Source organism: Oncorhynchus mykiss, chromosome 6, assembly GCF_013265735.2.
Source record: "Oncorhynchus mykiss isolate Arlee chromosome 6, USDA_OmykA_1.1, whole genome shotgun sequence".
NCBI lineage: Eukaryota > Metazoa > Chordata > Actinopteri > Salmoniformes > Salmonidae > Oncorhynchus > Oncorhynchus mykiss.
Window position 1 is genome coordinate 87,847,528 of NC_048570.1, and position 26,168 is coordinate 87,873,695.

Genomic DNA, 26,168 nt, shown 5'->3' on the forward strand with positions numbered 1-26,168 from the left:
GGCTCTGAGGGCCAAGTCAAGTGATCCTTTTTTCTCCATGGGAAATGTATATTGTTACTGAGATCACAACGTAAAAGCACCAACAAAGTTTATGAGGCGACATAACAAATAAATAGAAGGTCAAAGTTGGGTTAGCTTCAGCACTGAGAGGCAAACCAATGGTTCAGAGAGTTTGCAAGCGGCAGTTCAGGTATGGTTCTGTTGTGTATTGCTAATCATTTTTACCAAGATTAGAGCAGTATAGAGAGCTGATATATTAAATAAATAGTTAGAAGCAGAAACTGGCCAAATACATGTTTATTTCCATTTGATGGACAAATGGACTTGACAGAGAAAAGTGTGTATTGGACAAACGTGTGAAATGCATTGGAACTCGTTATTTAATTGCTGGTCGGAATAGTTATTAGGGCCGGGACCATACCATTATCACAATATTGTTTCTATGGCAAAAATGTAAACACAAAGCAGACCAAACTCTTTCAGTCCTTTAAACACCTGCTGTATGTAAAATATTGTGAGCTATAGACACAAAATAAATAAATGTGACTCTGAAAGACAAACTAATGATGTTTGTTTCCAACATTAATGCTGTTTTCCTAAAGAACTTAAATCCGCATTGTGTTTGGTTTCTTTGTTATGATACTAAGGAGTTTCGCGATACTGGTATCGTCCTGGCCCTAGTAGTTAAAATGATTATATATATATTTTTCATAGAAAGTAGGCTATACATTTGAAAAACATCAGTCACTTGCGAGATGCAGTTAACAGTTGAGATTCAATACCATGAAAGAAGAGTATCAAAGTCAAAGTCCGGCCAATAACCATTTCCTTTGAAATAAAGTACTGTCATGGTTCATTCTTTAGAAGAGTATCAAAGTCAAAGTCCGGCCAATAACCATTTCCTTTGAAATAAAGTACTGTCATGGTTCATTCTTTAGAAGAGTATCAAAGTCAAAGTCCGGCCAATAACCATTTCCTTTGAAATAAAGTACTGTCGTGGTTCATTCTTTAGAAGAGTATCAAAGTCAAAGTCAGGCCAATAACCATTTCCTTTGAAATAAAGTACTGTCATGGTTCATTCTTTAGAAGAGTATCAAAGTCAAAGTCCGGCCAATAACCATTTCCTTTGAAATAAAGTACTGTCATGGTTCATTCTTTAGAAGAGTATCAAAGTCAAAGTCAGGCCAATAACCATTTCCTTTGAAATAAAGTACTGTCATGGTTCATTCTTTAGAAGAGTATCAAAGTCAAAGTCCGGCCAATAACCATTTCCTTTGAAATAAAGTACTGTCATGGTTCATTCTTTAGAAGAGTATCAAAGTCAAAGTCCGGCCAATAACCATTTCCTTTGAAATAAAGTACTGTCATGGTTCATTCTTTAGAAGAGTATCAAAGTCAAAGTCAGGCCAATAACCATTTCCTTTGAAATAAAGTACTGTCATGGTTCATTCTTTAGAAGAGTATCAAAGTCAAAGTCAGGCCAATAACCATTTCCTTTGAAATAAAGTACTGTCATGGTTCATTCTTTAGAAGAGTATCAAAGTCAAAGTCAGGCCAATAACCATTTCCTTTGAAATAAAGTACTGTCGTGGTTCATTCTTTAGAAGAGTATCAAAGTCAAAGTCCGGCCAATAACCATTTCCTTTGAAATAAAGTACTGTCATGGTTCATTCTTTAGAAGAGTATCAAAGTCAAAGTCCGGCCAATAACCATTTCCTTTGAAATAAAGTACTGTCGTGGTTCATTCTTTAGAAGAGTATCAAAGTCAAAGTCAGGCCAATAACCATTTCCTTTGAAATAAAGTACTGTCATGGTTCATTCTTTAGAAGAGTTTGATTTTTCACGTTGACAGTTTTAAAGGAGATCACGTCTGCTATCAAGGCAGCTGAAGATTTTAAATCTAATGAGAGCACTGCAATTGCAGATAAAATATCTTTATAATCCTCCAAAATATGTATATCTCACTAGTATATTCTGCCAACAGATGTTGCTGCTCTGTCAAGAGAAATTATACAAGAGTATATGTGAGCATACAGTGCCTTTGGGAGGTATTCAGATCCCTTCGTTTTTCCCACATTTTGTTACGTTACAGCCCTATTCTAAAATGGATTAAATAAAACAATTTCCTCAGCAATCTACACACAATACCCCATAATGACAAAGCAAAAATATGTTTTTAGAAATGTTTGCAAATGTTTTAAGTATTCAGACCTTTTGCTATGAGACTCAAATTGAGCTCAGGTGCATCCTGCTTCCATTGATCATCCTTGAGATATTTCTACAACTTGATTGGAGTCCACCTGTGGTAAATTCAATTTATTGGACATGATTTGGAAAGGCACACACATGTCCACAGTGGCTTGCGAAATTATTCACCCCCTTGGCATTTTTCCTATTTTGTTGCCATACAATCTGGAATTAAAATAGGTTTTTGGGCGGTTTGTTCATTTGATTTACACAACATACTACCTACCACTTTGAAGATGCAAAATATTTTTATTGTGAAACAAGCAAGAAATAAGACCAAAAAAAAATTAAAACTTGAGCGTGCATAACTATTCACCACCCCAAAGTCAATACTTTGTAGAGCCACCTTTTTCAGCAATTACAGCTGCAATTATCTTGGGGTATGTCTCTATAAGCTTGGCACATCTAGCTACTGGGATTTTTGCCCATTCTTTAAGGCAAAACTGCTCCAGCTCCTTCAAGTTGGATGGGTTCCGCTGGTGTACAGCAATCTTTAAGTCATACCACAGATTTTAAATCCGATTGAGGTCTGTGCTTTGACTAGGCCATTCCAAGACATTTAAAAGTTTCCCCTTAAACCACTCAAGTGTTGCTTTAGCAGTATGCTTATGATCATTGTCCTGCTGGAAGGTGAAGCTCCGTCCCAGTCTCAAATCTCTTGAAGACTGAATAAGGTTTCCCTCAATGTGTCCCTGTATTTAGCTCCATCCATCATTCCTTCATGTTCTGACCTGTTTCCCAGACTCTGCCAATGAAAGACAGCATGCCACCACCATGCTTCACTGTGGGATGCTGTTCTCGGGGGGGATGAGAGGTATTGGGTTTGCGCCAGACATAGTGTTTGCCTTGATTGCCCAAAAGCTCAATTTTAGTTTAATCTAACCTGAGTACCTTCTTCCATATGTTTGGGGAGTCTCCCACATGCCTTTTGGCGAACACCAAATGTGTTTGATTATTTTTTTCTTTAAGCTTTTTTCTGACCACTCTTCCGTAAAGCCCAGCTCTGTGGAGTGTACGGCTTAAAGTGGTCCTATGTACAGATACTCCAATCTCCGCTGTGGAGCTTTGCAGCTCCTTCAGGGTTATCTTTGTTCTATTTGTTGCCTCTGTGATTAATGCCCTCCTTGCCTGGTCTGTGAGTTTTGGTGGGAGGCCCTCTATTGACAGGTTTGTTGTGGTGCCATATTCTTTCCATTTTATAATAATGGATTTAATGGTGCTCCGTTGGGATGTTCAAAGTTTATGATATTTTTCTATAACCCAACCCTGATCTGTACTTCTCCACAACTGTGTCCCTGACCTGGTTGGAGAGATCCTTGGACTTCATGGTGCCACTTGCTTGGTGGTGCCCCTTGTTTAGTGGTGTCGCAGACTCTGGGGCCTTTCAGAACAGGTGTATATATACCGAGATCATGTGACAGATCATGTGACACTTAGATTGCACAGGTGGACTTTATTTAACTAAATATGTGACTTCTGAAGGTAATTGGTTGCACCAGATCTTATTTAGGGGCTTCATAGCAAAGGGGGTGGATACATATGCACTCAACAATTTTCTGTTAAAATTTTGTAAAAAATATGAAACAAAGATTTTTTTTTCATTTCACTTCACCAATTTGGACTGTTTTGTGTATGTCCATGACATGAAATCCAAATAAAAATCAATTTCAATTACAGGCTGTAATGCAACAAAATAGAAAAAATGCAAAGGGGGGTGAATACTTTTGCAAGGCGATGTATATAAGGTCCCACAGTTGACAAAAACCAAACCATGAGGTCAAAGGAATTGTCCGTAGAGCTCCGAGACAGGATTGTGGCACAACGCCTCTAACCTATTTGACCTAGATAGTTTGTGTGTATTGACATGGAGGCTACGTGGTGCCTTCTTAAAAATGTATGTAGTTCTGTCCTTGAGCTGTTCTTGTCTTAGTGTTCTGTATTATGTCATTCTGTGTTATGTTTCATGTTTGTGTTGAACCCCAGGAAGAGTAGCTGCTGCTTTTGCAACATCTAATGGGGATCCTAATAAAATACCAAACACCAAATGTGTCAACACATACATTAACTGATTCTTGTGTAAATTTGCAAATGATAAAACACATCATTTGAATGGAGTTAATTTTTTACCAAATGTCGAGACACAGATCTGGGGAAGGATACCAAAACATTTCTGCAGCATTGAAGGTCCCCAAGAACACAGTGGCCTCCATCGATCTTAAATGGAAGAAGTTTGGAACTGTACCATGTACGCTGGGAGTCGGGAAGTAAGTTCAGGGAGTGTATTTAATAAATACAGAAACCAACACTGGAACAGAAACAATAACGCCTAGGGAAAGAACCAAAGGGAGTGACATATATGGGGAAGGTAATCAGGCAGGTGATGGAGGCCAGGTGAGTCTGATGAGGCGCTGGTGCGCGTAACGATGGTGAGATGTGTTCGTAATAATGAGCAGCCTGTTGACCTCGAGCGCCTCAGAGGGAGTATACGTGACAGGAACCACCAAGACTGTTGCTAGAGCTGGCAACCTGGCCATACTGAGCAATAGGGGGGGAAGGGCCTTGGTCTGGGAGTTCCTCTGTGGAGATGGGAGAACCTTCCAGAAGGACAACCATCTCTGCAACACTCCACCAATCAGAGTGAGCAGACGGAAGCCACTCCTCACTAAAAGGCACATGACAGCCTGCTTGGAGTTTGCCAAAAGACACCTAAAGACTTTCAGACCATGAGAAACAAGGTCCTCTGGTCTGATGAAACCCAAGATCGAACTCTTTGGCCTGAATGCCAAGCGTCTGGAGGAAACCTGGCACCATCTCTACGGTGAAGCATGGTGGTGGCAGCATCATGCAATGGGGATGTTTTTCAGCAGCAGGGTCTAGGACACTAGTCAGGATCAAGGCAATGATGAACAGAGCACAGAGTACAGAGAGATCCTTGATGAAACCCTGCTCCAGAGATTTCAGGACCTCAGACTGGGGCGAAGGTTCACCTTCCAACAGGAGAACAACCCTAAACACACAGCCAAGACAACGCAGGAGTGGCTTTGGGACAAGTCTCTGAATGACCTTGAGTGGCCCAGCCCGAGGAAACATCTCTGGATAGCTGTGCAGCAACGCTCCACATCCAATCTGACAGAGCTTGAGAGGATCTTCAGAGAAGAATGGGAGAAACTCCCCAATTACAGGTGTTCCAAGCTTCGAGCATCATACCCAATAAGACTCGAGGCTGTAATCCCTGCTAAAGGTGCTTCAACAAAGTACTGAGTAAAAGGTCTGAATACTTAAGTAAATGTGATATTTCAGTTTTAAATGTTTTAATAATATTAGCAAAAATGTCTAAAAAACTGTTTTTGCTTTGTCACTATGGGGGATTGTGTGTAGATTGGTTAGGAAAATAAACAATGTAATCCATTTTAGAATAAGGCTGTAACCTAACAAATGTGGAAAAAGTCAAGGGGTCTGAATACTTTCCGAAGGCACTGTACATCTAGCATATGTTATTGCTAAATGGTTCAGTTGTTGATAAGGCATCACATTGTTTCCTGCAAAATTGAATGACAAGGCCATAAACTATATGTTCTGGTTGGAGAAAACATCCATTCATGGTTACCATCACTGCAATGTACAGTACACCGTTCAATCTAAATATTGACATATTCTCCACATTGTTCATTTCCTGTTGCATGAATGGTTCACATGTTCAGCTGTTCTTTGATCTCCCCCAAAAATATTATCCGGAGGGAGTCAACAAGTATATTAATTAAGCTGAAATAAAAAATGCTGCTAAATGGTGGAGGAAATGGTGCTGAAAAGCTATAATTCTTCACAGCAGGTGGTATATTTGAATTCTTTCCCATATGGGTTTGCATAATTTGTCCAGGCGTGCCGTCTTAAATACACATAAACACAAATGACTCCACTAGCCCGGCGCTTTGATGTCTCTGAGGCTCGTTATATAAAGCAAACTGTCCCAGATACCATCACAGAGCAGCTATGCTGTACTTCCTACCAAGAAAAAGAGAGAGCAAAAAGAACAACATAGAGAGAGAATGAGCGAGAGACGGAAAGAGTGGAGGTGAAAGCGTGAGATGGGGAGGGGATCCAGTTTCCATTTCAAACCCCTAACGTGGCAGAGCAATTTAATATTCCCAGTAATATCAGCAGCTCCTAAAGCTAGGCCGGAGTCTTGCCGGGTTTCCTGTGTACCGGCTCTTCTGCCCAGATAAATAAACCACGGGCCCGACCGGCCAGCCACTGCTTTTGGCCCAGCACCAAGCTGCAGGAGCTCCACCGCAGCCCCACTGGTGGAGAGACGACCCGCGGGTGCACTATGAACAGCCAGGGGTGCAACGCCTGCTAGAATGGATCCTCACACAGGACTTGATGGAGCTTCGTGCTACTCAAAGGACAATCAGAGTCATGGTCAGGTTTCAGTTCATGAGAGGTGATGCTGATGCCCTTTAAAAGGATCCATGCAACGCCCATAATGTGACCTGGGACTCGGATGCATCATATACAGCGCTACACTGCTGAACAAAATAACGTGTCTACATTTTGTCAAACATAGACACGGGGGGCTTTCAGGGAAGATGTGAAAGACTTCATCTCCACACACATGGCCACCTCACAGCGTCTGCCATGCTGGTCTGTGTGTGGGTAACAGTCATAACGCTCCGGGGCATGACTGTTACCCACAGGCCAAGATTCTGGACCAGCAGATTGAGTTTTAACCAAATCCACATGGCGAGACGGCAGCTCCCCACCACCTCTCTGAAAATCAACCTTCATTGGTACACCTATACGTGGTGGAGAAGTCCACGTTCCAGATTCTAATATGAAACGGTCAAACGCTCTCTGAACTTTATGAAGGAATTCACACTGCAGCTCTCGCATGAAAGAGCAGCCCTGCGATTGGAGGTGTACACCTCACATGAGGTAAAAGGTGCAACTCAGCATCTTTTAGTTGGCCCGTTCTGGATCTTCTTGCGCTGGAAGGCTTTTCTCTGGAAAGCTCATCAGAGCCCTGTTGAAAGATGCTTCACAATGGATGGTGCTGGTGACATGATGGGATGGAGTATCTGGCACCAGATGTGCCACTCCCACACAGGAGTTGGGCACTGCTAAGCAAGCTGTCTGCCTTCTCGGCCAGCTCTACGCCCTCCCAGGGTTAACTAAATCCTCCGTGGCAGAGCTTGACGCAGCGCCATGGACTGTATAAGCCATGTCTGCAGAGCAGCTCTGGGGGGAGTTGTAATGCACAGCTGTAAGCCACTGTGGGGACATCGGGACATTCATAACTGGAACAGTCAGGGTCTAAGGACTGGCTGAATGACATATTGATTCATTATTGGGACATTGATGCTGTACAGCATTTCAAAAGTTTAGATTTGAAATCAAACAATGACTATGCAGTCTGTCAGCTTTAATTTGAGGGTATTTTCACGATATCGGGTGAACCGTTTAGAAATTACAGCACGTTTTCTACATAGTGAGAAAGTTACAGGTGAACAAATATCCTAACCCCTCCCCCCTGTTATTGTAATGGTGAGATGTTAGCATTTCCTGGAGGTAAGATATTTGTACGTCTGTAACTTTCTCACTCATCATTATTTATGATTCATTCAGGATGAACTGTAATCGTGTTAGCATCCACATTACTGTAGAATTGTTCAGAAACATATTATATTCTCATGTACAGTACAATGACACAATACATTATTTACCATTCATTTATTTCTGGCACAACATAATCTGAAACACAACCAAAACAAACAGCAAATGCATCCAACAAATGTGTAGAGTCACAAGCTTGATGTAGTCATTGAGTGCTATGAATATGGGACCAAATTATTTTATACACATATGAGTATTTGTCCCAATTTTTTTGGTCCCTTAAAATGAACGGACTGTCACAGTCTGACTGTGTACAAAAAGTACTATGTTTCTAAACAGTTCCCCCAACATGAATGAATACACCCTCAAATGAAAGCTTGCAGTCTTCAATTTAACAGCATAGTCATTGTTTCAAATCCAAGTTTAGTTTAGAGCCCAAAGAAGAGAAAACTATGCACACTGTCCCAATAATTACTGAGGGCTCTGTACGGGGACAGACATGCTGTACTATGACCAACATTAGACATCTAACAGGTGAAGAATACAGACTGTATGTGAGCGAAGAAATTACTAACGACCGGGTTTTTTAAAAAGCGAAACCATTTTTAAACACCACTATTAAACTGTTTTTGTGTGTTTTTGTGCAGCCCGAGGGAGATATGACACTGCTCGCTTAATGAGCCCATAAAACTCAATGAGCAGTGTAACAAGTCCAACCTGGCCCTCTAAACCTGCCCTCTCACACTCAGGCCTAATAAGTAAAGTGTTGTCTTGACAACACGGCCAGGCTTGTGTGACAGCTTAGGAAAACCGTTGAATGCCCGCAGGCTGTTCATACCTCAAACAGACTGTACACTCTTCATGTGGCTCAATGTTTCAATCTCTAAATACATTCTACATGAAGGAAGCCACAGTGCTGCAACCGGTTAGAGCTGCAAGATCACATATAGACAGCAGCAGTGGACAGCTGTGAATATGTCAGAGTGATCCAGCCAACCCTTCAGCAAACCCTCATCCTCTGTGGAAATGACAGAGTGATCCAGCCAACCCTTCAGCAAACCCTCATCCTCTGTGGAAATGACAGAGTGATCCAGCCAACCCTTCAGCAAACCCTCATCCTCTGTGGAAATGACAGAGTGATCCAGCCAACCCTTCAGCAAACCCTCATCCTCTGTGGAAATGACAGAGTGATCCAGCCAACCCCACAGCAAACCCTCATCCTCTGTGGAAATGACAGAGTGATCCAGCCAACCCTACAGCAAACCCTCATCCTCTGTGGAAATGACAGAGTGATCCAGCCAACCCTTCAGCAAACCCTCATCCTCTGTGGAAATGACAGAGTGATCCAGCCAACCCTTCAGCAAACCCTCATCCTCTGTGGAAATGACAGAGTGATCCAGCCAACCCTTCAGCAAACCCTCATCCTCTGTGGAAATGACAGAGTGATCCAGCCAACCCTTCAGCAAACCCTCATCCTCTGTGGAAATGACAGAGTGATCCAGCCAACCCTTCAGCAAACCCTCATCCTCTGTGGAAATGACAGAGTGATCCAGCCAACCCTTCAGCAAACCCTCATCCTCTGTGGAAATGACAGAGTGATCCAGCCAACCCTTCAGCAAACCCTCATCCTCTGTGGAAATGACAGCATCAAATGACCTTTGGTCTGTTTCAGAAGGTACTTTATTTTTGTTGCCCTGTCTGGATGAGTGTCCACTGACTTTGTCCTTATTGACTAAAGGCATGAAGCCCACTCACTTTGCTGGCACAGCTCCCTCAGTTGTTCACTCAATGAGTTGTCATCAGCATGTATGCCATGACATTTTGCTATGTCACTATCCCCGCTATAACACCATTCTGACCATGTTAAGCAGCCTCGTTCAAACAGGACATTTAGCTATGTCACTATCCCCGCTACCACCATTCTGACCACGTTAAGCAGCCTCGTTCAAACAGGACATTTAGCTATGTCACTATCCCCGCTACCACCATTCTGACCACGTTAAGCAGCCTCGTTCAAACAGGACATTTAGCTATGTCACTATCCCCGCTACCACCATTCTGACCATGTTAAGCAGCCTCGTTCAAACAGGACATTTAGCTATGTCACTATCCCGGCTATAACACCATCCTGACCATGTTAAGCAGCCTCGTTCAAACAGGACATTTAGCTATGTCACTATCCCCGCTACCACCATTCTGACCATGTTAAGCAGCCTCGTTCAAACAGGACATTTAGCTATGTCACTATCCCCGCTACCACCATTCTGACCATGTTAAGCAGCCTCGTTCAAACAGGACATTTAGCTATGTCACTATCCCCGCTACCACCATCCTGACCATGTTAAGCAGCCTCGTTCAAACAGGACATTTAGCTATGTCACTATCCCCGCTACCACCATTCTGACCACGTTAAGCAGCCTCGTTCAAACAGGACATTTAGCTATGTCACTATCCCCGCTACCACCATTCTGACCATGTTAAGCAGCCTCGTTCAAACAGGACATTTAGCTATGTCACTATCCCCGCTACCACCATCCTGACCATGTTAAGCAGCCTCGTTCAAACAGGACATTTAGCTATGTCACTATCCCCGCTATAACACCATCCTGACCATGTTAAGCAGCCTCGTTCAAACAGGACATTTAGCTATGTCACTATCCCCGCTACCACCATCCTGACCATGTTAAGCAGCCTCGTTCAAACAGGACATTTAGCTATGTCACTATCCCCGCTACCACCATCCTGACCATGTTAAGCAGCCTCGTTCAAACAGGACATTTAGCTATGTCACTATCCCCGCTATAACACCATCCTGACCATGTTAAGCAGCCTCGTTCAAACAGGACATGTAGTGATGCAAAGACTCCCACAATAGATAAATAAAATGTTGAATGCAGCCCTTTCCAGTCTTATTGTCAGGACTTCTTTCCCAGTCCGGCCAACAGCTTCTCTCTCTCTCTCTCATTCCAGACTCTTTCTGTGTTCTCAAGGTTGACCTTTCCTCCCCTCGGCAAGACTGAATGTGTCCAAAACTTGGACCCAACATCAAATTCCTCTACCTCAGTAAATATTTCCTCTACTGCTCCACCCTCAGGCCTCATGTCATCTAACAACGTCTAATCAAAGATTAATAATAGCTAGTCTACTTCAACAAGAGGGTGTAAAAACCATGGGAACCTGTCACACCCTGACCTGTTTCACCTGTCCTTGTGCTTGTCTCCATGGCCTCTACTCTGGCATCTACTCAGAGTACCTTGGCCTCTACTCTGGATTACCGACCTCTGCCTGCCTTGACCTGTCGTTTGCCTGCCCCTGTTACAATAAACACTGTTACTTCACACAGTCTGTACTGGCGTTTTACCTTGATTCCTGATAGGAACCTAGTGCTATCCAACTGCTTGTTAGATTAAGGTCAGTAGTACATTACTGGAAAGCAGTGAGGACAAGAAACGTCAGACATTTCCATGTCACTTACACAGTGACATACTGTACATTGCCATAGACTGAAGCAATTACACTAACATATACAGTATGTATGGCTACCAGTACTGTGAGCCGTGTGCACTCTTTAAAAGCCACCTGTCATAGCAATCTCTCTTGACATTGGTCCAATTTCATATTACCACATAATTCAAATAGATGAAGATTGACAGCGGGATGCAGTCCATATATCAGGTTATACAATCCAGGTCATATAGCCATAGGACAAATTCAAACAACTCTCTCTCTCTCTCTCTCTCTCTCTCTCTCTCTCTCTCTCTCTCTCTCTCTCTCTCTCTCTCTATTCCACTTCAAAATGTTGCTGCTATTGTAATTTTACTGGTAATTGACCCCAGTTCTGGCTGCGCACCACACATTTCCAGATGCTGGAAACTCTGAGCGCTTAGTTTCTAAACAGATAGCACCACCTTTCATTTCAAAGGACACACCTGCTTTCAATGAGAGACAGAGCACCTCTGTCAAACCTGAGGGAACCAGCACATCCCTTCAATAAGCCAACTCAGCACCCATCTCTCTCACACAGTATGAGCTCAAGATGTGAGACTAAGATATTATAGTAGGTCAAGATATGATGCTAAGATATTAGAATAGTTCAAAATATGAGACTAAGATATAAGAGTAAAATATGATACTATTTTTTTTTAACCTTTATTTAACTAGGCAAGTCAGCTAAGACAAATTCTTATTTAAAATAACGGCCTACCCCGGCCAAACCCGGACGATGCTGGGCCAACTGTGTGCCGCCCTATGGGACTCCCAATCACGGCCGGATGTGATGCAGATATGATACTAAGATATGAGAGTAGTTCAAGATCTGATACTAAGATATATGAGACTAAAATATGAGAATAAGATATGATAGTTCGAGATATGATACTAAGGTATCAGAGTATTTCTAGATATGAGATTAAGATATGAGGCTAAGATATGAAACTTAGATATTAGAGTAGATCAAGATATGAGACTGATATTATAGTAGTTTAAGATATTCGCTGCACGAGAGAAGAGACACTCATTTACTAGTTCTCCAGAAAGCCACTTCACTGCGGACACCGTGGAATTATATTCCTGTCTACATTTCCATATAAATATTGGAGAACTGAAAGCTAGACTGTCTGCCTCTTCTTATGCAAACATTCAACTAACTTTAGCGCCTATAAAAGCTATGCCACAAACGTTTTATGTGCCTTCCAGAGAGAGCTGGAATAAATTAAATGTAATAACTACTACTTATTGTACACATGCACATGCGCGCGCACACACACACACACACACACACACACACACACACACACACACACACACACACACACACACACACACACACACACACACGTTAGCTCACCTGGTAACAGGCTGCAGCAGATCCAGAGAAACACAGCGCGGCAGTACTCCATGTGTTTGGTCGGTGTGTGTGTGTGTATGGTGTGTGTGTGTGTGTGTGTCTGGGGGCTGAGGCAGAGAGACCCAGCAGCGTGCTCTGTTAAAGATTCAGCTCTGGTTGACTCCGCGGCTAGTCAAAATGCTCACTATATCTGAGGAGGTAGGAGGGGACTGTGGCTGAATTGAAAGGAGGTCCACGTTGAACCAGCAGACAGGACTCTCCTCTCAGTCCCTCTGCTACTCAGACAGAGCAGTGAGCGGAGGGACACACAAGCTATCCACCGCAAGTACAGATCTTGGATCAGTTTCTCTGGATTTTGAATACAGCCATTCCATTATTCATTATTCATTATGTGCCTTGGTATGGTATAGTTGAAGAAATGCGTGTCCTCTCTCTTCTGCTTCCAAATACACTGATGATAAAGTAGACTTTCTTCAACTGCATGGTTGGTTGTCAGTAGGCATTTCACAGGTATACATGTTGTATTCAGCACATGTCACAAAGACGATTTGATTAACAATGAAGTGGAATGTAATGTAATCATTTATTTTGATTTAAGAAATGTATTTAAGCTTTATTTAAACTAGGCAAGTCAGTTAAGAACAAATTCTTATTTACAATGACGGCCTAGCCCGGCCAAATCCGGACCACTCGTGCACCACCCTATGTGACTCCCAATCACAGCCTGATGTGGTACAGCCTGGATTTGAGCCAGGGACTGTAGTGACACCTCTTGCACTGAGATGTAGTGCCTTAGACCGCTGCGCCACTCGGGTTAAACCCAGAAGAAACGTTTCAGTTGAATGCATTCACTTGTACAACTGACTAGGTCTCCCCTTTTCCCGAATCAGAGAATATATCTTCAGAACAAAAAGACAAAAATCTTTAAAAGACAAAAAGTTGTGTTTTTCACAGCACTGATGCTTGACAATCATGTTGTGACCACACGGCGCCCAATGTATTAATGCGGAACACAAATACCCCCACAGTCATACCCCCACAGTCAAACCATCCAGACTGAACTGTTACCTCATACCCCCACAGTCAAACCATCCAGACTGAACTGTTACCTCATACCCCCACAGGGAAACCATCCAGACTGAACTGTTACCTCATACCCCCACAGTCAAACCATCCAGACTGAACTGTTACCTCATACCCCCACAGGGAAACCATCCAGACTGAACTGTTACCTCATACCCCCACAGTCAAACCATCCAGACTGAACTGTTACCTCATACCCCCACAGTCAAACCATCCAGACTGAACTGTTACCTCATACCCCCACAGTCAAACTATCCAGACTGAACTACTACCTCATACCCCCACAGTCAAACCATCCAGACTGAACTGTTACCTCATACCCCCACAGTCAAACCATCCAGACTGAACTGTTACCTCATACCCCCACAGTCAAACTATCCAGACTGAACTGTTACTTCATACCCCCACAGTCAAACCATCCAGACTGAACTGTTACCTCATACCCCCACAGTCAAACCATCCAGACTGAACTGTTACTTCATACCCCCACAGTCAAACTATCCAGACTGAACTGTTACCTCATACCCCCACAGGGAAACCATCCAGACTGAACTGTTACCTCATACCCCCACAGTCAAACCATCCAGACTGAACTGTTACCTCATACCCCCACAGTCAAACCATCCAGACTGAACTGTTACCTCATACCCCCACAGTCAAAACCATCCAGACTGAACTGTTACCTCATACCCCCACAGTCAAACCATCCAGACTGAACTGTTACCTCATACCCCCACAGTCAAACCATCCAGACTGAACTGTTACCTCATACCCCCACAGTCAAACCATCCAGACTGAACTGTTACCTCATACCCCCACAGGCAAACCATCCAGACTGAACTGTTACTTCATACCCCCACAGTCAAACCATCCAGACTGAACTGTTACCTCATACCCCCACAGTCAAACCATCCAGACTGAACTGTTACTTCATACCCCCACAGTCAAACCATCCAGACTGAACTGTTACTTCATACCCCCACAGTCAAACCATCCAGACCGACATCCATAATGACCCATGTTATGTAACAATGTATACTAAGACTGAGGGAACCGCAAGAGTCAGCACATAACCCAACATAAAGGGTGACAACTCACATCCCGTGCATAGAAGCACTTTCATTGATCGATAATAGGAACAATGAGATACAATTGATTACATGTACAGTTGAAGTCAGAAGTTTACAGACACCTTCGCCAAATAGATTTAAACTCAGTTTTTCACAATTCTTGACATTTCATCCTAGTAAAAATTCCCTGTCTTATGTCAATTAGAATCACCACTTTATTTTAAGAATGTGAAATGTCAGAATAATAGTTGAGAGAATTGTTTATTTCAGCTTGAATTTCTTTCATAACATTCCCAGTGGGTCAGAAGATTACATACACTCAATTTGCATTGCATTGCCTTTAAATTGTTTAACTTGGGTCAAACGTTTCGGGTAGCCTTCCACAAGCTTCCCACAATAAGTTGGGTGAATTTTGGCCCATTCCTCCTGACAGAGCTGGTGTAACTGAGTCAGGTTTGTAGGCCCCCTTGCACGCACACGCTTATTCAGTTCTGCCCACAAATGTTTTATAGAATTGAGGTCAGGGCTTTGTGATGGCCACTGCAATGCCTTGACTTTGTTGTCCTTTAGCCATTTTGCCACAACTTTGAAAGTAGGCTTGGGATCATTGTCCATTTGGAAGATTGTCATTTGGAAGACTTCCTGGCTGATGTCTTGAGATGTTGCTTCAATATATCCACATAATTTCCCTTCCTTATGATGCCATCTATTTTTTGAAGTGAACCAGTCCCTCCTGCAGCAAAGCACCCCCACAACATGATGCTGCCACCAACCATGCTTCACAGTTGGGGTGGTGTTCTTCGGCTTTCAAGCATCCCTCTTTTTCCTCCTAACATAACGATGGTCAATATGGCCAAACAGTTCTATTTTTGTTTCATCAGACCAGAGGATATTTCTCCAAAAAGTACGATCTTTGTCCCCATGTGCAGTTGCAAACCCTAGTCTGGCTTTTTTATGGCGGTTTTGGAGCAGTGGCTTCTTCCTTGCTGAGCGGTAGGACTCGTCGATATAGGACTCGTCTTACTGTGGATATAGATACTTTTGTACCTGTTTCCACCACCATCTTCACAAGGTCCTTTGCTGTTGTTCTGGGATTGATTTGCACATTTCGCACCAAAGTACGTTCATCTCTGGGAGACAGAAAACGTCTCCTTCCTGAGCGGTATGACGTCTGCGTGGTCCCATGGTGTTTATACTTGCGTACTATTGTTTATACAGATGAACATGGTACCTTCAGGCATTTGGAAATTGATCCCAAGGATGAACCAGACTTGTGGAGGTCTTGGCTGACTTCTTTTGATTTTCCCACTGAGTTGAAGGTAGGCCTTGAAATACATCCACAGGTACACCTCCAATTGACTCAAATTATGTCAATTAGACTATCACAAGCTTCTAAAGCCCTGACATAATTTTCTGGTATTTTCCAAGCTGTTAAAGGCACAGTCAACTTAGTGTATGTAAACTTCTGAACCACTGGAATTGTGATACAGTGAATTATAAGTGAAATAATATGTCTGTAAACAATTGTTGGAAAATTACTTGTGTCACGCACAAAGTAGATGTCCTAACCGACTTGCCAAAACTATAGTTTGTTAACAAGAAATTTGTGGAGTGGTTGAAAAACAAGTTTAATGACTCCAACCTAAGTTTATGTAAACTTCCGACTTCAACTGTAAATGTACTACTTTGAATGTGGCTACTCAGTATTGTCAGGATACGTCATTCATAAATACAAACACACACTAGTTGAGATGTCTGTTAAACTCATCAAAAACAAGTGAAAGACCTCCAATGTCAGGTTTTGTTATCTGACCCAGACCATGGTCCCTAAGCTGCTGGCTGGCTTGCTGGCTGTGTGTGTGTGTGTGTGTGTGTGTGTGTGTGTGTGTGTGTGTGTGTGTGTGTGTGTGTGTGTGTGTGTGTGTGTGTGTGTGTGTGTGTGTGTGTGTGTGTGTGTGTGTGTGTGTGTGTGTGTGTGTGTGTGTGTGTGTGTGTGTGTGTGTGTGTGTGTGTGTGCATGTGCGTGTGTGTGTATTTGTGAGTGTGTGTGTGCGTGTGTGCGTGTGTGTTTGTGTTTGCGCGTGAACGTTTGAGGACTGGAAACCACACATCATCACCTCTTTTGAGCAGGTCTCCACCTCCTCATGCAATCACAACCACTTTCTCATTTCTGAACAGAATGCACCAGAAACCAGAAATACAAAGGCGTGATTTAAGTTTCAGACTTTCAGGGTGACCAAATCTTCCCAAAATCAAGGCTTGCTTTCATTAGTGGTGCTTAAAATCTCATTGGCTATGCTCTCTAATCAGCACTCCTCAATCCACACTGCTAGCCTTCTTAGGCCTTCTTTCAAGGCAGGATATTGAGCCCCTACCTCCCACTGGTGCCTGCGATATGCCCTTTAGCAATGTTGACCTTAGAATGAATGGCCAGGATTACTTAGTCTTCCTGTAGTGAATAACTGCAGCCCATTGCCTAGAGAGGGTGAATAACAGCTGTATTCCCCAGTCAGCAATATGCTTATTGCAGAGATAGCTCAGGGAATAATCATACTCTATTCTATACATCTGAGCATCATAAAGCAGGAGTTAGGATACTTGGTCTGCTTTTATTGGTCTGCTCTTAGCCGAGTTATCGGCTAAGATTCAGTACCAGTCATTCAAGGGTTTTTCTTAATTGTTACTAATTTCTACATTGTAGAATAACAGTGAACTATGAAATAACACATATGGAATCAAGTAGTAACCAAAAAAGTGTTAAACAAATCAAATATATTTTATACTTGAGATTATTCAAAGGAGACTCCCTTTGCCTTGATGACAAATTTGTACACTTTAGGCATTCTCTTAACCAGCTTCACCTGGAATGCTTTTCCTACAGTCTTGAAGGAGTTCCCACATATGCTGAGCACTTGTTGGCTGCTTTTCCTTCACTCTGCGGTTCAACTCATCCCAAACCATCTCAATTGGGTTGAGGTCAGGTGATTGTGGAGTCCAGATCATCTGATGCCGCACTCTATCACTCTCCTTCTATGTCAAATAGCCCTTACACAGTCTGGTGGTGTGTTGGGTCCTGATAAAAAACAAATGATAGTCCCACTAACCACAAACCAGATGGGATGGCGTATCACTGCAGAATGCTGTGGTAGCTATGCTGGTTATGTGTGACTTGAAGGAGGCTGAAGAAATTCGGCTTGTCACCAAAAACACTCACAAACTTTTACAGATGCACATTCGAGAGCATCCTGTCGGGCTGTATCACCGCCTGGCACGGCAACTGCCACAACCGTAAGGCTCTCTAGAGGGTTGTGAGGTCTGCACAAAGCATCACCAGAGGAAAACTACCTGCCCTCCAGGACACCTACACCACCCGATGTCACAGGAAAGCCAAAAAGATCATCAAGGACAACAACCACCCGAGCCACTGCCTGTTCACCCCGCTATAATCCAGAAGGCGAGGTCAGTACAGGTGCATCAAAGCTGGGACCGAGAGACTGAAAAACAGCTTCTATCTATCTCAAGGTCATCAGACTGTTAAACAGCCATCACTAACATTGATTGGCTGCTGCCAACATACTGACTCAGCTCTAGCCACTTTAATAATTACAAATTAGATGTAATAAATGTATCACTAGTCACTTTAAACAATGCCACTTTATATAATGTTTACATACCCCACATTACTCATCTCATATGTATATACTGTAATCAATACCATCTACTGCATCTTGCCTATGCCGTTTGGCCATCGCTCATCCATATATTTTTATGTACATATTCTTATTAATTCCTTTACACTTGTGTGTATAAGGTAGTAGTTGTGAAATTGTTAGATTACTTGTTAGATATTACTGCATGGTTGGAACAAGAAGCACAAGCATTTCGCTACACTCGCATTAACATCTGCTAACCATGTGTTTGTGACAAACAAAATTGGATTTGATTTGATGTTCTGGTTAGAACAACAGAGAGACTAGTTGTCTTAATGCATCATCCACATTGACATTTCATTGTCTTTTGTCTGAATGAGTTAAACTAATGACTGTAGCAGGTAGAACCCATGAGAGTCTCAAGACACTGACTTCCCAGAGCACAAACTAACTAATCTACATTGGGAAAGGGATTTTAAAAAGCAGCATGTCTCGACCCTAAATTTCCTCGGAACACAACATTCTCATATTGCAAAGAAAGCAGAGAGGGGGTGGGTTGGAGTGAGGGGGGGGGGGGGGGGGGGGTAACCATTACAACACAACATAGAGTGGTATCTACCAGTATTGTGGGTGTATGAGCTCATAGCTCAAGAATCCCCCATCCCCACTGTCAGTTTGGGACAACATCGAGAGACAAATGATAAATCGGAGAGGAACCTAGAATTAAAATGAGGTATTTTTTACTCTTAATGGAGGCAGAACGACAACGCAGTGCAGGAATTGGGTTGCCTCCGTCAGTGTTTCCAGACGGGGTGGAAATGTTTCCCATGATGCTGTACTGCTGACCAAAATTGCCATGAGGATATTTAACTGGCTTTCAGGAAAGAAGGGGAACTGTGGGGAACTCTAAGGGGTGTGAGAAGTCAGCTTTTCTAAATCCTATTCCACTGTGATGCGTACCCTGAAATCAATACTTGTCGTACGAATGGGAGCTACGCTTTCTTCACCTCCTAGGAGGCCTCCAAACACCATTTGGTAACTGCAAACAATTACCTCAACCACCCCTGGATTGTCTGCCTTGTGATGATATACGGCCGCCTGTTTGGGGAGGGACAGGAGCTTGAGCCACTCACAGGTCAGGCCCACTGGGATCAGTACAAGAGAAACAAATAGCTGACCTCCATCGGAGCTCAGAGCTTACTGCGTGCCACATGTTGAGGTCTCCATCTATCACAGGTCATAATGTCCTCAAGGCCCTCCCTGCACTGGCCTCTCCTCCTGTTTCCTTTACTCAGCTACTGGTTTTGTAAGGTTTGGGAATAAGGCAGACGCATGTACATGGCCTCTTGTGTGGTTCTTCCATAGTTACATTGTTGTCTGAATTACAGCCTTAAACGCAACCAACTGCACACAGGGCTCCAATACAAGCAGCTAGCTACCATTAGAGACAGCATTTGCTTGTCGAGCTAAAGTCTCTAACCAAAGTGGCCTGTAGGCTCTTCTCTGAGTCTGCACACTTCTACAGTAACACCAGTTCAGCCCAAATAAACTTCAGTGGGTTGTGTCCCAAAGCATGGCTCCTAAAGAACGGTTCCCAAAGCATGGTAACAAACATTTTCCAGAACAATCTAAATATTTGGATTATTGACATTGGAGCAAAGAAGCCATGTCATTGACTGCTGCCTCTCGTGTCAGACGGCTAGCGGTTGAGGTAGTTGGAGTCGTGCGTGAAGCCTCAACCAGCCATATATACTGGAAGCCATAAGTAGAGCTCCTCGCAGAATCTGATAGAAAACCAATGTTGCCAAACCCACTTCAATATGCATTACGCTCGGTAAGTTCCTCATCCAGAGTTCTCTCTACACAGCAACGGAGGAACAATATCTTGGATGTGATCCCTGAGACATCTCAACTGTATGTTTTGAGACCCATAGCATGTTGGGATGTTTGTTTTCCATAGATAACTGCCAAGACTAAGATAGGGTAGAATGCAATACAGTACATACAAAAAAGTCACCCAAGGACCTAGAAACAGGACGCCTTTTTTTCCAAGCGGCTAATGTTGGACCGGAATCAATAGTTTTAAAGTCTGTCAAGGAGAAGTCTCAGCACACAACCATCTAACAGGCTGTATTCACCATTAACCTGGAAAGTGTATAGGATTTCATATTTTTAGTAGCCTAAGTCCGTGCAGAGCCCCCCATGACACTGACACACATGAATGACCATTCCAACATTCATATATCACCTCCTGTCAAAGACTGGATTTGTATGTATCAATTCCAACAAGGTCTGTCTCCCAACGATGTCTCCATCCTTGGGTTTTTCTGGTTGAGTTTTAAGAGGTGTTAGCTATGCTAGAGTTTGGTCTAGCGGTAACACAGCCAACTCTGAACTATGCATTCTCCTATGGGAGGCCAGGGTTCAATCTCAGAGTCTAACATTACAATTCTGTACATCTCTCTCACCTGTTTCATCCTTTCATTTCAGTGTTTGAAAAAGTCTGACTGCCTAAACTCCAAGTTCATTCCAGTGCCCATTGTAAGCCAAATATCTACAATTGTAGGATCTTAATTTTATCACCTTGTTGCAGGATAACTTTTTCTGTATTTTTGGTTTAAAAGGGCTTCAGAAGTTTGAAATTTGGTAATAAAAAATTTATGTTTACACAATCCCAGGAATGTCATACATGATGGATCATTAGCTTCCCTACAGAAAAAACACTAACCTTCACACATCTAGATGGCCGGGCGGGGTAGGTGTGGAGCCAGATACAACTGTGGGGTCAAACTGTAGAACCCAGTTCCTACATTTGAATATAAAATAGATTTTATCCAACAAAACGATGCTACATTTTATCTCTGGGACCCTCAGGATGACAAATCAGAGCTTATCAGAGCAAGATTACTGAATTACATTATCTACCTTCAGAGGTGAATGTATCAAACCAGTTGCCGTGATAAAAGTGTTTTGTTGTTGTGCACTCTCCTCAAACAATGGCATGGTATTTGCTGTAATAGCTACTGTAAATTGGACACTGTAGTTAGATTACCAAGAATGCAACCTTTCTGCCCATATAAGACATGTCTATGTCCCGGAAAGTTGACTGTTGTATACAGCGTCATTCTAGTCACATTATCGCCTATCGAGCAACAACTGTCTCCGTTTAGGAACACCGATCCTGTAGAGGATAATTATAACTTTATAACTTTAGCTTCATGGTGTTAAATTAATGGAGATCATAGTCTCACATGCGCAGTTGCTCTCTGGGCTTGAATCACCACTTTCACACTTTGAGGATAGTCAAAAGTAGTTTTCTAAATGTTGTCCAACTATGTTTGCATTAGATATTGTTAGACTGAGAGAAGTAAACTAACAGCTACAATGTTCTCTCTCTTACCTTACTTTTTATATGCTGTTACCAGATATACATAAATGTAGCTTCATCTCGCTATCTCTCTCTATCTCTCTACAATCTCCCTCTTCTAGCTCTCTCTCTCTCTCTCTCTCTCTCTCTCTCTCTCTCTCTCTGTCTACAATCTCCCTCTTCTAGCTCTCTCTAAGTTGTTCAGGCCTCTTGAGGACACACCATGTGACACAGTATGGTGAAGCTTATGCTTACAGTGTGTGTATAAACAAATGTAACCACTCTGACCAGAGTTTCCCAAAGATGACATTTTGGAATCAACAGCCCATGTTGGTTGTAAACTAGATTCAAGCACCATGGCCTAGAAGTTGCAATGGAAATACAGTGTGAACTATTTGCATGCTCTCGAATAAGAAAATGCATATTTATGTGTTGAGAGTGTGTCTTGGTATTAATTTGGGGTTAAGGGGCCTCTGGTCCAATCATACGGTTCAAAGGTTAATTTTAACAATAGAACTTTCATTTAAATGTATTAAAAAATGTCACATGACTGAAGTAGTCAGTATCTGCTACACTTAGCAATGCTGATGTGAGTTAGTCCTCCAAGCTGAGGAGGGTGCTGTATGAGTAGATTGACAGACCCAAACACTGGTAAATCAGGGAGTCATTAATCATTATTTTCCTACCTATATAGTTCATTAAAAATGTAAAGTATATATGTCTTCCATATTTCTATGTCATTAATAAAGCTTTCTTCCACATCTCCCTGTTCCTGCTCATATGTGAGCTACTGAACAGTTTGACAGAGGACAGAAATTCATCAGCCTCTATGGACCTTCCTCAGCTTTTCGGAGACTTGGCATGTCGTAAAACACAGATTTGCTAACAATTCTCTCCTGGATCCTCCATGGAGGTCCAATGTAGTAGAGGATAAGGAATGTGGTCAGAGGTGCCATAAAAACAGGGAATGCAGTGGATATCAACGACAATGTTTTGGTGGAAGGACTTCACAGCAAGAACGTGTTGCCAAGTTACTTCCTCTCGCTAACTCACCGTTCAGCTCTGTTTCGTTTGTGTTGATGTTTAATATGGTCCCTAAAAACATTGTAAACAGAAAGAAGGGGAAGCGGCTAGGCTAATTGATACAGTTATGTTAGTGGTTCAATGCCAGTGGAAAACCTCACTACACAGTGAAAAATGTAAATGGAAGGGGCAAATAGAAATATCAGAAAGAGAAGTGAAGAAATGGTCCAGTCTCAGCCAGTGACTCATTCTAACTTTTCCAGATATCTGGCAGTAGATCTTGCAGGCGCAGAGAGCCAGTAGCAGTACTGGGAGATGAACTAATGTGGAAACTGAAGCCACACACCACAAGATGGACGACGGAACCCAATTCACACCACACAGCTCACGCATGCAGATTCTCAGAAGTACAATTGCTCTCTCGACACCCATATTGAATGACTTCCACAGATTTCACACATAAAGTGTGCAGTATGTCTACGTTCAGTATCGTCACACAATGTGAAGTGTGAGAGAAATAACAGCAGATACCAACGGCCCCCCGACTGTGAACGAAAACATTAAGAGCATCCTTTGAGTTGGAAAGCTGTCTTTCTTTCCAGAAGCCACATCAATCAATCAGAATTGAGCTATTGCTCGCTCCAGTCATCTGATTCACAGCTCATGAGGGCACATGCAGCAGTTCCCATATACAGTTGAAGTCAGAAGTTCACATACACCTTAGCCAAATACATTTAAACTCAGTTTTTCACAATTCCTGACATTTAATCCTTGTAAAAATTCCCTGTCTTAGGTCAGTTAGGATCACCACTTCATTTTAACAATGTGAAATGTCAGAATAATAGTAGAGAATGATTTATTTCAGTTTTTTTGTCTTTCATCACATTCCCAGTGGGTCAGAGGTTTTCATGCACTCAATTAGTATATAGTAGCATTGCCTTTAAATTGTTTATCTTGGGTCAAACGTATCGGGTAGCCTTCCACAAGCTTCCCACAATAAGTAGGGTGAATTTTGGCCCATTCCTCCTGACAGAGCTGGTCTAACTGAGTCAGGTTTGTAGGCCTCCTTGCTCGCACACGCTTTTTCAGTTCTGCCCACAATATTTCTATGGGATTGAGGTCAGCACTCCCACAACATAATGCTGCCACCCCCCGTGCTTCACGGTTGGGATGGTGTTCTTCGCCTCCCTCTTTTTCCTCCTAACATAACAATGGTCATTATGGCCAAACAGTTCTATTTTTGTTTCATCAGACCAGAGGACATTTCTACAAAAAGTACGATCTTTGTCCCCATGTGCAGTTGCAATCCGTAGCCTGGTTTTTTTATGGCGGTTTTGAAGCAGTGGCTTCTTCCTTGCTGAGCGGTAGGACTCGTCGATATAGGACTCGTTTTACTGTGGATATAGATACTTTTGTACCTGTTTCCTCCACCATCTTCACAAGGTCCTTTGCTGTTGTTCTGGGATTGATTTGCACTTTTCGCACCAAAGTATGTTAATCTCTGGGAGACAGAAAACTTATCCTTCCTGAGCGGAATGACGACTGCGTGGTCCCATGGTGTTTATACATCCGTACTATTGCTTGTACAGATGAACATGGTACCTTCAGGCATTTGGAAATTGCTCCCAAGGATGAACCAGACTTGTGGAGGTCTTGGCTGATTTCTTTTGATTTTCCCATGATGTCAAGCAAAGAGGCACTGAGTTTGAAGGTAGGCCTTGAAGTGCATCCACAGGTACACCTCCAATTGACTTAATGCCATGACATCATTTTCTGGAATTTTCCAAGCTGTTTAAAGGCACAGTCATCTTAGTGTATGTAAACTTCTGATTGACTGGAATTGTGATACAGTGAAATTGTAAGTGAAATAATCTGTCTGTAAACAAAAATAGGAAAAATTACTTGTGTCACTCACAAAGTAGATGTCCTAACCGACTTGCCTATACTATAGTTTGTTAACAAGAAATTTGTGGAGTGGTTGGAAAACTAGTTTTAATGACTCCAACCTAAGTGTATGTTATCTTCCGACTTCAACTGTATTGTCTCATTAGGTCATGGAGTCCTGCAGTCTGAAGTAAACTTTTGCCTCCAACATGTCTTTGTCATGGCGGAACACATACTCCTGTTTCATTGAGCTTGCATTTACGTTCATTCGGAGACAGATGGAAAGACATTTTTGAGGGAATTTTTTTTTTTAAACGTTTTTCTTTCCCTGGATCTCCATGGAAAACGTAGAGCTCTGTGATTTTCTACATGTAATTATTAGGTTTCCAAAGGCTTATAGGTAATCATCTATCGTGGGTTGACCGCTGAAACACCAAGCTAAGTCCCTCTCACAGTGTTTCTAAATCCACTCCATATGATGGCATATCAGCAGATAATGTAACATCTTGTGGTGAAGTCTTTTCTCAATAAAGGTCTGTGTTGCCTGTTTTCTGGTGTTTCTCTAGTCTGTGGCAGCTACTGTTTGAGCTGGGGTTGAACTTTTTATGTATTTCTTCTATCGGACTTGGCAGTTGGCCCTGGGGAAGTTGGTTGTATTCTGTCTGATTGGTCTTTTTAAACACATGTTTTGACAAGAAACGGTGCCTGTGTATTTAGTAGCTTCTCATTTGTTGACTGACTGACTGTGTTCCAGCAAGTCACTAGCCACTGCAGGGAATCAGCCAGATATGTTCATGCTATGAAGCATATTAGGTACACTACATATAATGGCAAAATAATACGTTTTGCCCTGACATATTACAAGATTGCTCCAAATGGTACAGGTGTAGGATCTTAATTTGATGACCCTGTTGCAGGACATTTAAAACTTGAAGTGTATTTGAGGTTTTAAAAAGGCTTCTTCAAGTTTATAATTTCCACTATGAAAATTCAGACTTAATTTTCCCTCACAAAACATGTATCAACCCCTACAGAAATGTCCACTAATTATAATCCACACAATGATTCACATTTCCTGTATGATTATTTCCCTGCTGTAACAAACTGGCTCAAATGAAGATCCTACATCTGTATGTGTGTCGGAACAATAACTAAGGTTTCATTGTTAAAGGGGAGGGAAGCACTGGGGCTGTAACTGCTGTCATTTCAAAGAGCATGTGTATTTACAGTAGTAGAAAGAACAGGCAAAACTTTATATAAAGTGTATAAAAGAAGGAAGGTAAGCAGAACCACTGGTTTACTTTCATTATGATTTATATCATGCCAAGTGAACTGACAATCATGTTTGTTTACTTTAAAGCCAGTGATCAATACAATTTCCTCACAAT

General features: G+C 42.4%; 1 protein-coding gene across 1 annotated transcript in view; it reads right to left on the bottom strand.

Moving 5' to 3' along the window:
• Window positions 1–12,898, bottom strand: part of LOC110526751 (integrin alpha-11-like) — an 87,225-nt gene extending 74,327 nt beyond the window's left edge. The window contains exon 1 of the mRNA XM_036981392.1: window positions 12,704–12,898. Within this exon, the coding sequence (XP_036837287.1) occupies window positions 12,704–12,755 (52 nt within the window). The 5' untranslated portion in view covers window positions 12,756–12,898. The remainder of the gene's footprint in view (window positions 1–12,703) is intronic.
• Window positions 12,899–26,168: the final 13,270 nt, after the last annotated feature.